Source organism: Nicotiana tabacum, chromosome 3 (genome assembly GCF_000715075.1).
Source record: "Nicotiana tabacum cultivar K326 chromosome 3, ASM71507v2, whole genome shotgun sequence".
In the NCBI taxonomy this organism is placed as follows: Eukaryota; Viridiplantae; Streptophyta; class Magnoliopsida; order Solanales; family Solanaceae; genus Nicotiana; species Nicotiana tabacum.
This window is the reverse complement of record NC_134082.1, coordinates 155,788,226-155,802,060: the sequence shown is the minus strand read 5'-3', so window position 1 is coordinate 155,802,060 and position 13,835 is coordinate 155,788,226. Positions and strand designations below refer to the sequence as shown.

Here is a 13,835-nt window from a genome sequence, read left to right as displayed (position 1 = left end):
GGACAAAGAGGGGCAACTGTGAGCATGTAATTTTTGCTTCACGAAAACTGCTCCAAAAGAAATCGAAAAATAAAACAAATGTCATTTTGGGTGAAATTTTTCGTAATTATTTTGTCTGTGCATGTTTATTTTTTATATTAATAAGAAAATACAAAAATATGTCACATTTGCATTTAGGATTTAATTCTACAATTAGGAGTAATTAAGTTTGTTTTACAAAAATAAAAAAATCACAAAAAATAATGTATTTTGCGTTTTTAGAATTTAATGTCCAAGTTGTGTGATTTTATTTAATCGTGTGTGTTAATTGTTATTAAAAGTTAATTAGTACTTTTATAAATTAATCTAGTCCTATAAGTTAATTTATGATTTTTAGAATTTTTAGTTTTATTAGTTTCAGAAAAGAAAAGCAAAATAAAAGAGTGTTAAGTCATATTTGGGCCAAATCAATTTAAAGTCCATCATCCCAAACAATCTTCTTCCCCTTGAAATTGAAACCCGTCCAAGACAGCCCAAATACCTAGACCATACCCCATCCCCGACCCGGTCTGCCCCATAGCCCAAACGACCCCCCTTTTTTCCATTTTTCATTTCCTTAACAAAAAACCCTAAACTACCCGCCCCTCTTCGCTTCATCTTCTCCCTCGACCCCCATGGATGCCCTCTTCTCTTCATCAGTTCCAAACAACCCCTCCAGCTCCAAACGACCTCCATGGCTGCCTTCCTTCTTCTTCTTCGAACCAACGACCACCGGCGACTCCATCAACTCGTCGACAGCCCGCCTTACGTCCACCGCGACCCTCCAGTCGCGAGCTCCAGCCAGTCCGCCAGTCGCGAGCTCCATCCTTCTCCATCAACGTCCAATTCCATCAGACCCAACGTCGTCACTAGTCGACCACCTGAAACAGCCCGCCTCACGTCCACCACAACCACGTCCAGCAGACGAACGACCAGCTTCGTCCAAACAACCCCCAGCCCATCGACTCACCTTCTCCATAACCACCATCTAGTCCAAAACGAGACCAGCCATCCGAGGTCGTGCTCAGTTGTACGTCGAGGTAGTGCGTCGAGGTTCCGTCCGAGTCCGTGTTTGTTAGTCAAGAGTCGAAATAGTGTTGTGAACGAAGCTGTGTTTCATCGGAAGTTCAGCATTGTTCGACGTCGGATCATTAGCATAAAGATCAGCCATAGCTCGTTCATGGATTTTTGCTTTTTCTTTGGAGTTTCGTTTTCACTGTGCGTAACGGAGCAAGAAAGTGCAGTAGTAAAGGTCATATCTCTTACCTCGAATCTATGTTATTCACGGATCTATTTGTGGTTTCGTTTTAATGTGGGTTCATTTTGATAAAGTTTTCGCATGAAGTATCCTACTGCATATTCGTTGAAATTATATGTGTATGCGTTTTGACGACTTTCCTACTGTTTTGAGTTCAATTGATGATTGTGTTTAATGATTTGGATATACTTGTTTGTTCTATTAAGTTTGTTATGATATGAATCTGGCCTTGTTGAATTGTCCTAATGTTGTTGATTGGGAGTTAGTTTCATGTGTTTAATTAGTCAATTGTTAGGATTTCTCAATTAAGATTGGTTATAGCTGCTATAGTTTGGTTAATTGATTAGGAGGATTGGATATAGCTGATGGGGTAGAATGGTAATTTCAATAGTTTCAGGGGTATTTTGGGATTTAAAGTTTTAAAAATGATTAATTTGAGTGCTCTGTCCACTAAGCACTAATAATATTAAAATAAGGCATTGTTTAATACATAGTGAGGGACAAGACATTTGCTAGTGGGGAACAAGACATTTGCTAGTGGGGAACAAGGCATGCAAGTGTGGGGAACAAAGCATAATGGTATGAAAAGCTTAAAAGGGATTGATTAAAATATGTTGTCCATACTTGTTTGAACAATTAAATAGGGAACAAGGCATGCAAGTGTGAAAAACAAAAAATAACTTTAAACAAGAAGACATGAGGTGATGGGATTCAAAGGGGGATGGGGGGTTAGAATCTGATGGTTTTTCAAGGCAGAGATAAGAGGCCTGTTTTTGGGTTATAAATAGGGTCATTCAAAACAGAAAAGGGGTTGGTTTTTTTGGAAGGAAAAAATGAGTTCTCTTTCAGTTTTTTTTTCCAGAGAGTTTAGGCTGGATTTTTAACATTTAAAAGTTCAGTAATTTGAGAGTAAAAAACAGGCTGGTTTTTAATCCTAAAAGGTTCAGTCTTTGGAGAGCTAAGAAACTGAAAAGTGAGTCTTTTCTTTGACCGCTGAATATCAAAACTAGTACTGTCGCTGTTTCATTGGTGTTGTTGTTTGGTATTTCTGGGGTTTCAATTGGTTCTTCCTGAGTTTGCTATTGGTTATTGGCTACTGTTTTCATTGGGTGTTGCTGGAACTCTGCTGGTTCCTTCCTTTTTAATCTGTCACTGGGTTGTTCTGTCACTACGTTGCTGTGTTATTACTGTTGCTGACTGCTCCTTCATCTTCTTGTATTTCCATTATCCAGGTACACGTTCTAAAGCTCTCAAATTTAATGGAAAGGAAGTAAAGAGTTGTTGGAATAGATTTCTGAATTTCCCTTGTTTCTTTGTGTTTAATTTGATGTATAAGCAGTAGTTCACTTAATATTTCATAGTATGTATTGGAATGACTTTGGAATGCATAAGCTGGACTGATTGAATCTATTTCTACAAACATGGAATATCAATTGTACTTAATCTTAGTTTGTGATTACTAGTTATGAAATATACTGTATTTAATTCTTTTTTTCAGTGGTCGCGAAATAGTTTCAAATAGTTTATGTCACAAAACCGGTTCAAATAGTTTATGGAAATCAGCATGTTGGTTTAATAGGTCTAATTCTGAAATTGCGAGTTCACTTGAGTAAATAACATCATTTTAAATAGCAATGTAAATAATGTTGGTAACTAATGTTAGTTCTCAAATGTTAGTGATTAATGTTAGCTTGATGTCAATTTTTAAGCATTGATGCATTTTTCAACAAATCGTAAAAAGAGCTCAAAAATGGCTTTGTATTCCACATAGTTAATTCCAATAGTCCAATTCATATAATAAAGTTAAAGTTGAACTGGATCGAAATGGTAGCTGGTTTGTTAATATTTACAACGGCAGGCGGCGGATCTTAAGTTAGGTAGCGGGTTCAAACTAGAAGGGGTTTCCTTTTGTTTGGACCCGGAATTGAACTTGAAACCCAAACTTTTAATGCCAATTGATTAGGATTTTTCTTTATTCTTAGAGACAAATAAATAGAAAATCATAGTCGCTTTAGGATATCCTTGAATAAAAATGAGATGAGCCTCGCCGAATAAAAAATACAAAATTGCGGGGCCCTTAATAAATATTTGTTTTAAAATACTTAGATTTAGGGACGGGCCGTTTAGCGAATTTCACGACCTTCCCCAAAAGATAATAACGCGCAAGTCACTTCCGACGCGCTTTAAATAATTTACTCTCTTAAACTCGGGTGCGCATTTATGTGACCCAAATCCAAATCTCCACGAAGTCGAATTGTGTCGCTAATCACGAGTACATTGATTGTGACGTGGTTCGAGATGCATTTCCACGACGTTGCAAATTCTTTTTTAAAAAAAAAATATTAATGAGACGAGCCTCGACAAACAAAAAATACACAAGCTGTGGGGCTCTCTATACGTGTTGGTAAAATTACTTAGACTTCCGGATGGGCCGTTTAGCAAAATTTCACGGCCCTACCCAAAATAATGATACGCTAGTCGCTTAGGCGCGCCTTTAATAAATTACTTTCTTAAACTCGGGTGCACATTTATGTAACCCAAATCTAAATCTCAACAGAGTTGAAATGTGTCAATAACCACGGGTGCATTGATGAGACGTGGTTCGAGGTGTATTTTCACGACGTTGCAATTCTCGTTAAAAATAATAGTAATAAAAGTGGTAAACAGTTAAAATTTGCACATAGGTTCAACATGTATTAAAACCTGATAAATAAGCCGAATATGACAGTTGAGCGACCGTGCTAGAACCACGGAACTCGGGAATGCCTAACACCTTCTCCCGGGTTAACAAAATTCCTTACTCGGATTTTTGGTTCGCGGACTGTAATACAGAGTCAATCTTTTTCTCGATTCGGGATTCAACCGGTGACTTGGGACACCATAAATCTCTCAAGTGGCGACTCTGAATTAAATAATAAATCCCGTTTTTATTGTCCTTTAATTGAAAAAACTCCCTTTTACGCCCCTTTGTGGGCACGGGTGAAAAAGGAGGTGTGACACCCCTCCCCGAAGCTAGGAGAAATGAATATGTTTTTCATCCCTAGCTTGGACACCAAATAGTGATGTTGAAGTCTGCTAAGACCTTTGTTTAGAAGATCAGCATGCTGCTCAGAAGAAGCTAAGTAGACAGTTTTCACGAGACCTTGAAAAATCTTCTTAAGAATGAAGTGGCAATCGATGTCGATGTGTTTGGTACGTTCATGAAAAATAGGGTTAACAGCAATTTGTATGACTTATTTACTATCACAGTACAAAGGTACTGGCAAGGAGAGTGGGGCATTGAGTTCTTTGGACAGGCCAGCAAGCCACACAATCTCAGCAACAGTGGAGGCCAAACTTTTGTACTTTGCCTCAGCAGAGCTGCGAGACACAGTAGGTTGCTTCTTGGATTTTCATGAAATAAGGGAGTCTCCATATTTGATCACATAACCTGTAACGGACTCCCTACTAACTGGACATATGGCATCTTATTTCCAAGTAATGAAGATGACACTCGATTGATGATGTAAATTGCAGTCTCAATACAATCTCCCCAGAATCTAATTGGTAGATGACCTTGAAATCTAAGTGCTCGAGCAGTTTCAAGGATGTGCCTATGTCTCCTCTCCACTACCCCATTTTGTTGGGGTGTATGTGGACATGAACTTTGGTGAATTATTCCATGTTGTTTGAATAACTCTGTGCAGTTTTGGTTAAAGAATTCAGTTCCATTATCCGACCTGAAAGTTTTAACCTATTTTCCAACCTGTGTGTGAACTAAACTAAGGAAATTTTTAAGTATAGTAACTACATCAGATTTTAAATGCATCAAGAACATCCATGTCCATCTAGAAAAATCATCAATCACAGTAAGGAAATACCTCATTCTCATTGTATGTAGGCACTTTATAAGGACCCCAAACATCCATATATAACAAGTTGAAAGTTTCAACAGATTTATTATCACTAGTAGGAAATGGCATTCTAGTTTGCCTAGCTATTGGACATACATCATAATGATTAATGCTGGAGCTAGCTTTATTCCTAAACTCAGTAATCTTCCCCAATACAGAATAGGAACATGTCCCATCATTTTATGCCAGGTATCTGCATCTACTGTCTTTGTCACGGCCATAGACCTCTTACCAACTGGTATACTTCCTTTCCTCCGAAAATTTAGAACATACAAGCATTCTTTTGCCCTACCAATCTCATTCACCTTCCTAGTGAAGAGATCTTGAAATATGAAGAAATTAGGAATAAAAGTAGCATAACAGTTCAAGCTCTTTGTCAACTTTGAAACAGACAAGAGGTTAAACTTAAATGCTGGCACACACAACACATTCTCAAGTAGATCACCTCTAGTTAAATGATAATTACCTATTTGAGTTATGGCTGCAACCTCTCCATTTGGAAGTTGCAGATTTCCAGAAATTCCTACCATCGAGCCATCACATAAAGCATTTTTATCACTAATCATGTGATTTGTTGTCCATGTATCCACTATCCATTTTAAGTCAGACTCATTGATTGAAGGAACCATACTTGCCATATTTGCACTATGTTCAGTCATTGGAGATTTGCTCAGCATATTTTGGATTTGTTGATACCGCTCATGTGTAAAGTTTGGCGATTGTGCCTATGGTCTGTTTTCAGTGTGCTGAGGTATGGTGATTTCACCACTTCTCCAGTTTCCTCCTACTGCATTAGCTTTTTTTTCCCCTTAAAATATCATATGATCTTGTAGCAGTTCTCTTTGAGGTGCCCCTTCATATGATAGAACTCACATTGCATTAGCTTGAAACAGTTATCCTTCGTATGTCCTTTCATGTTGCAAAACTCACAATACATAGGTGGCTTTCTCTGCTTCTACAATCCATTCCTTCCAGTGAAAAGAGCAGTTGGCTCCATATGATCATTTGGATTGTAAGCTCCACCTGCAACTAGTTTTTGACTTTCACCTTGCACAACTAGTGCATAAGCTTGTTTGACAGAGGGTATAGGTGATATCATGAGAATTTGTCTTCGAGACTGACAGTATCCATCGTTCAAGCCCATGAGGAACTGAAACCGTCTTTGTCTCCTTAAATGAGTTACAAAATCCTTCGATTTATCACAATAAGAAGGTATAGTCATAATATAGTCGACCTCATCCCATAAGTCTTTCATTTTCGAATAGTAGATCGAAACAGAGGAAACAACGTGTGTCATTGTTTGCAATTTCCTTATGGAGATGATAAACCCTAGACAAATTCACCTTATCAACTCTATTTCAAATCATCCCACACAGCATGTGCATAAGTGTGGAACAGTACTCCACTAAGCAAATCCTTGCTCAGGTTAATCATAATCCACGATTTGACCAATGCATTACAGTGATCCCACTGTTTTTCAAGTCCTTTATCCACATCTGCCCTCCGAACTAAGCCATCTATAAAATCTAATTTGTTCTTACACTATAGGGCTAATTTCATTGCTCTGCTCCAAACACTATAATTTTCCTACCTATAAGGATAATTCCAGTTTGAATTACACCTGGCGAATCTGATGGCTGAAGGTAAAGTGGATAATTGTGATCGATCGTGCTTGAAATTGAAGTTCCGGCGTTAGAATTCACCATCTCTCCAAATTAGGTTTTCAATTTGACGAAGAAATTATGTGATCTTCGAAGAAGAATCTCTCGATTTCCTTACCAACTATCAGAAGCGAAATCCCTAGATCCTTTCAATTACTGCTCTGATACCATGTTAAGTTGATGAGAAAAAGAAAACAACTATAATCACAAAGCATAGAGAGAGAGAGAGAGAGAATTGAGAGCTCGGCTCACTTTCATTTTGTATTGAAAAGGAACTCTATTCAATATAGAGATGAAAAAGTCGGTTATATACAGTAACATAACTAACTTCCTAACTATGGTCAACTACAAATCTAACAACCTGGGTTAAGTTAAAATAATAGTACAACTTATAAGGCACCTTAGTGCAAATGTCTAATACTTTTACATCATGTTACAATTAGTGGGTGTTTGGACATAAGAATTGTGAAATTTTAGAAAAAGTGAAAAATATCAAGTGAAAATTAAAGTTGTGTTGGGACATGAATACAATTTGGAGCTGTTTTTGAATTTTTGTGAGTGAGTTGGAGTGAAAATTTTGGAAAATAGTTTTTTGGAGTTTTTCAATTCTCGAAAAATTCTGTAATTCAACTTCAAGTGAAATTAAAAAATTTTATTGTCAAACATTGATTTCGAAAAAAGTAAAAAAATAATTATGGCCAAACGGGACCTTAGTTGTTGGAACAAAAAGTTACGTGTAAGCTTATTTTTGTTATGAAATAAAGACTGTAAAGTAAAGACAAGTATAGAGAGAAACCGATATATTATTCGAATTCAAACTGATGTACATAATGAACTGAAATCTCTTCTATTTATAGAAGAAAGGAAGCTGTTGTGTAAGCTGCTACTGCAAGCTGCTACTACAAGTTGTTGTGTAAGCTGCTACTATACCAGATATGGATAATCTTCTACTGAAAGCAACGTTTATCCATAACGGAGTACTGAATGGATAAGCTCATTGTACCCAGTATGGATAATCTTCTACTAGGGGTAATGATTATCTATAATAGAGTACTGAAAGGATAAGCTCATTGTACCCGGTATGGATAATCTTCTATCGGGGGTAATGTTTAGCCATAACCGGGTATCGAAGTGATAAGCTTCTTCAGGAAACGTATTTCCAATAGGGTACTAAATAGGTAAATATATTTACGGTGGATTCCCATATGGATAAGCTTCTTCAGGAAGCTTATTTACAATGGAGTATTAAATGAACATCCATAATATAATATATTTATAACACTCTCCCTTGGATGTTCATTAAAAGATAATGTGCCTCACTAAAATCTTACTGGAAAAAATCACGTGGGAAAAAATTCTAGTGAAGGAAAAAGAGTACACATATTTAGTAATACACATTGCTATGTGCCTCATTAAAAATCTTATAAAGAAAACCTCATGGGAAAAAACCTTAGTAAGGAAAAAAAAGAGTGCATCGCGTATTTTACTCCCCCTGATGAAAACCTTGTTTTAAATATTTGAGTCTCCGCATTCCAATCTTGTATACCATCTTCTCAAAAGTTGAAGTTGGCAAGGATTTAGTGAATAAATCTGCTGGATTATCACTTGAACGGATTTGTTACACATCAATGTCACCACTTTTCTGAAGATCGTGTGTGTAGAATAATTTTGGTGAAATGTGCTTCGTTCTATCTCTTTTTATAAATCCTCCCTTCAATTGGGCTATGCATGCAGCATTGTCTTCGTATAAAATTGTGGGGTTTTTCTCACATTCCAAACCACATTTTTCTCGAATAAAATGAATTATTGATCTCAACCATACGCATTCCCTACTTGCTTCATGAATAGCTATTATCTCGGCATGATTTGAAGAAGTAATAGATTGTTTTGTGGAGCGCCATGATATGACAGTACCTCTATATGTAAATACGTACCTGGCTTGAGATTGAGCTTTATGGGGATCAGATAAATAACCTACATCTGCATAGCCAACAAGATCTGCAATATCTTTGTTAGCATAAAACAAACCCATATCAAGAGTTCCCTTTAAATATTGCAATATATGCTTAATCCCGTTCCAATGTCTCCGTATAGGAGAAGAACTATATCTTGCTAGTAAATTAACAGAAAATGCTATGTCAGGCCTTATAGCATTAGGAAGATACATTAGTGCACCAATTGCATTGAGATAGGGTACTTCGGGACCAAGGAGTTCCTCGTCCTCTTCTGGAGGTCGAAACAAATCCTTATTCACTTCAAGTGATCGAATAACCATTGGTGTACTCAATGGGTGCGCTTTGTCCATGTAAAAGCGTTTTAAGACCCTTTCTATATAGATAGATTGATGGATAAAGATCTCGTTTGCTAAATGTTCAATTTGCAGACCAAGACAAAGTTTTGTCTTTCCAAGATCTTTCATCTCAAATTCTTTCTTAAGATATTCAATTGCCTTTTGGAGCTCTTCTGAAGTTCCAACCAGATTTATGTCATCAACATAAACAACAAGTATAACAAACTCTTATGTCATTTTCTTTATAAAAATACATGGACAAATAACATCATTTATGTAACCTTCTTTCAGCAAATATTCACTAAGGCGATTATACCACATGCACCCAGATTGCTTTAAACCGTACAAAGATCTTTGTAATCTGATTGAATACATTTCCTGAGATTTTGCTTCAGGCATTTTAAATCCTTCAGGGATTTTCATATAAATTTCATTATCAAGTGAACCATATAGATAAGTTGTAACTACATCCATTAGATGTATTTCAAGCTTTTCATGCAGTGCTAAACTGATGAGATATCGAAATGTTATGGCATCCATAACAGGTGAATATGTTTCATCAAAATCGACTCCAGGTCGTTGTGAGAATCCTTGTGCGACAAGGCGAGCTTTGTATCTTTTAACTTCATTTTTATCATTTCTTTTTCGCACAAAAACCCATTTATGACCAACTGATTTTATACCAGCAGGTGTTTGGACTACTAGTCCAAAGACCTCTCTTTTAGCAAGTGACTTTAATTCCGATTGAATTGCCTTTTGCCATTTTGGCCAATCAGATCTTTGTCGACATTTTTCGATAGATCGAGGTTCAAGATCCTCACTATCTTGCATAATATTAAGTGCAACATTATATGCAAAAATATTATCCACCACTATTTCAGATCGATTTAAATTAATCCCATCATCGGTCGAACTTATTAAAAGTTCTTCACTCACATGAGCTTCAGGTTCATTGATTTCTTCAGAAATCTCAGAACTAGTTAGATCTTGGGTCTCCTTAGGAGATCTCTTCATAGTAGCATTTTGATCATTTGTCGATTTTCTTTTTCGAGGATTTCGATCCTTAGAACCCAAATGCCTACCACGCTTCCGGAGTGCTTTAGGTTCACTAGCTCTCATGCTAGTAAAAGGTCCTACTGGGACATCAATTCGGATAGGCACATTCTCTGTTGGGATATGTGACTTAGTTATCCTTTTCAAATCAGTAAATGCATCTGGTATTTGATTTGTTATATTCTGTAAATGGATGATCTTCTGGACCTCCTGATTACATATAGGGGTACGAGGATCAAAGTGAGATAATGATGAAACTTTTCACACAATTTCTCTTTTGATTTCCTTTCTCTCTCCCCCTAATTGTGGAAAATTTGTTTCATCAAACCGACAATCTGCAAATCGAGCAGTAAATAAATCTCTTGTCGATGGTTCAAGATAGCGAATAATAGAGGGTGATTCAAACCCAACATATATTCATATCCTTCTTTGTGGTCCCGTTTTACTGCGCTGTGGTGGTGCTACTGGCACATATACAACACATCCGAAAATTCATAGATGAGCAATATTTGGTTCATGACCAAAAATTATTTACGGCGGAGAATATTTATTATAATGTGTCGGTCTGAGATGGATAAGTGATGCTGCATGCAAGATAGTATGGCCCCAAACAGTAGTGGGCAATGTTGTTTCCATAAGAAGTGGTCTTGCTATCAATTACAGGCGTTTAATAAATGACTCTGCAAGAACATTTTGAGTATGAACATAAGCTACAGGATGTTCAACTTTTATCCCAACTGATAGACAATAATTATCAAAAGCTTGAGATGAGAATTCTCCAACATTATCAAGGCGAATAGCCTTCATAGGATAATGTGGGAATTGTGCCCTTAATCGAATTATTTGGGCTAATAGCTTTGCAAATACTAGGTTGCGAGATGATAGTAGACACACATAAGACCATCTTGAAGATGCATCTATTAGGACCATAAAATATCTAAACAACCCACTTGGTGGGTGAATAAGTCTACATATATCCCCATGTATACGCTCTAAAAAGGCAGGGGATTCAATGCCAACCTTCATTGGTGATGGTCTAGTGATCATTTTGCCTTGATAAGAAGCATCACAAGAAAATTCGTCATTTATAAGAATCTTCAGGTTCTTTAATGGATGCCCACTCAAATTTTCAGTAATTCGTCTCATCATTATTGATCCAGGATGGACCAAACGGCCATGACAAAGCATAAGAGTATTTGAATTTTTCCTTATGCAAATAAGAAAAGTATTTCTGATCCTTGAATATGGCATGAGTTGTTCCACTATCAATAACACAAATATCTTCATGATTTGTCTTTGATCCAAACATAATTTGAGGATTATCCATATTCTTCAAAATGACATAAATAAAATATATTATAGTAAACATCATTATCAAAGCATAACTTTTATTTATGTACAACAATTACATAACCATACTATCTATTACAAACAACAAAAATTAAAATATTTACATTTCTACAGATTCACTACCAATTACATGACTTATTTCTCCTTCTGGAAGTGCAAAGTAATCAGTTACATCCAAATGCATGAAGTCTAAATTATCTTCAGAAATAAAATTTGCTTCAGCATTTTCCTCTGTCTTCTTCAGGGAGGCTTGATAAAGCTCAACCAGGTGCTTTGGCGTACGACAGGTACGTGACCAGTGCCCTTTTTCTCCACATTTATAGCATGCATTTTCTGCATTTGGTGCTTGCAACGCTTCATGCTTTTGTTCCTTCCTTTTCCACTGCTGGTGGTGAGGAGAGTTCTTTGGTGCATTATTATTACCATGATTAGAGTTTCTTCCCCGACCATGGTCATGACCACGACTGGGGCCACGAATTCTTCCACGTTTAACTTGGTGGAAGTTCGTCTCATTCACTTCAGGGAATGGACAAGAACCAGTAGGTCGGCTTTCATGGTTTTTCATTAATAACCCATTATGTTGCTTGACTACAAGAAGATGTGAGATAAATTCAGAATACTTTTTAAATCCCATCTCTCGATATAGCTGTTGCAAGAGCATATTCGAGGCATGAAAAGTAGCGAACGTTTTCTCCAACATATCATGATCAATAATATTATCAACACATAATTTTAATTGGGAAATAATTCTGAACATAGTAGAATTATACTCACTGATAGATTTAAAATCTTGTAGCCTTAGATGAGTCCAATCATATCGTGCATGTGGAAGAACGATCATCTTAAGGTGGTCATATCTATCCTTAAATTATTCCACAGTATGACTGGATCTTTAACAGTAAGATATTCCATTTTCAGGCCTTTATCAAGGTGATGACGTAGGAATATCATTGCTTTGGCACAGTCTTGGTTTGATGCCTGATTTTTGTCTTTGAAGGTGTCTGCTAGACCCATCGCATCAAGATGAATTTCAGCATCAAGCACCCAAGATATGTAGCTTTTGCCCGATATATCCAGGGCTACAAATTCAAGTTTAGAAAGATTTGACATTATTTAGGAAAAGAAAGTTCGTACCTCTAATACTTTCAAAGTATTTGCTCGAGATGACAGAGTCTCGTACTAATAACGTGTTATGAAATAAAGACTGTAAGGTAAAGACAAGTATAGAGAGAAACTGATATATTATTTGATTTCAAACTGATGTACATAATGAACTGAAATCTCTTCTATTTATATAAGAAAGGTAGTTGTTGTGTAAGTTGCTACTGCAAGCTGCTGTGTAAGATGCTACTGCAAGCTGCTGTGTAAGATGCTACTATACCAGATATGGATAATCTTCTACTGAGAGCAATGTTTATCCATAACGGAGTACTAAATGGATAAGCTCATTGTACCCAATATAGATAATCTTCTACTAGGGGTAATGATTATCCATAACGGAGTACTGAAAGGATAAGTTCATTGTACCCGGTATGAATAATCTTCTATCGGGGGTAATGTTTATCTATAACCGGGTACCGAAGTGATAAGCTTCTTCAGGAAGCTTATTTCCAATAGAGTACTAAATAGATAAACATATTTACGGTGAATTCCCATATGGATAAGCTTCTTCAGGAAGCTTATTTACAACGAAGTATTAAATGAACATCCATAATATAATATATTTATAACAATTTTCACTTTTTATTTGTTCTCACGTAACAACAAGGAGCTGAAACCACTCTCCTTGCCACCACTTGACACGAGAGTGATAATAGATGTAAAAAATCGAGAATAATACAAAAATAATAGTATATAGTCAAACCTCTTAGTAACAACGTTATTTGTTTCGAATATTTTTGGATGTTACAACGAAGTGCTGTTATAGAGAATATATATTATAACATAATATGAAAATTGGTTTCGAAAAAGCTTGGCTTTTATAGTGAAGTGTTGTTATATAGGGATGCTCTTATAGAGTGGTGTGACTGTTATTGAAGTATAAAAGTGGAAAATTCAACCAAATTTAGGAAAGTTTTTTTTTAATACCCCGTCTTTACAAGTGTTATTGTACTTTTAATGCACCCAAAAAAAATTGTATCAAATTGCTTGCTTTTATTTCTTTTTGTTATTCACTAATTGTATCAAAAATATCTTTTACTATCATTGATAATTTTTTATAACTATTTTCAATGACTAATTGTTAATATATCTTCTATTTGGAGCTATTTCTGTAGTTTCCTAAAAAAAAAAAAAAAAGGATAGAGAAAGTG

General features: G+C 36.2%; 1 protein-coding gene across 1 annotated transcript; it reads right to left on the bottom strand.

Moving 5' to 3' along the window:
- Nucleotides 1-6,124: 6,124 nt before the first annotated feature.
- On the bottom strand, nucleotides 6,125-6,466 carry LOC107759915 (uncharacterized). Its single transcript, XM_016577919.1, has one exon. It carries the CDS (start codon nucleotides 6,464-6,466, stop codon nucleotides 6,125-6,127), a length of 342 nt encoding a protein of 113 aa, XP_016433405.1.
- Nucleotides 6,467-13,835: the final 7,369 nt, after the last annotated feature.

Excerpts from the sequence above, each read along its gene's own strand:
- LOC107759915 (XM_016577919.1), bottom strand. The coding sequence starts at position 6,466 with ATGACACACGTTGTTTCCTCTGTTTCGATCTACTATTCGAAAATGAAA.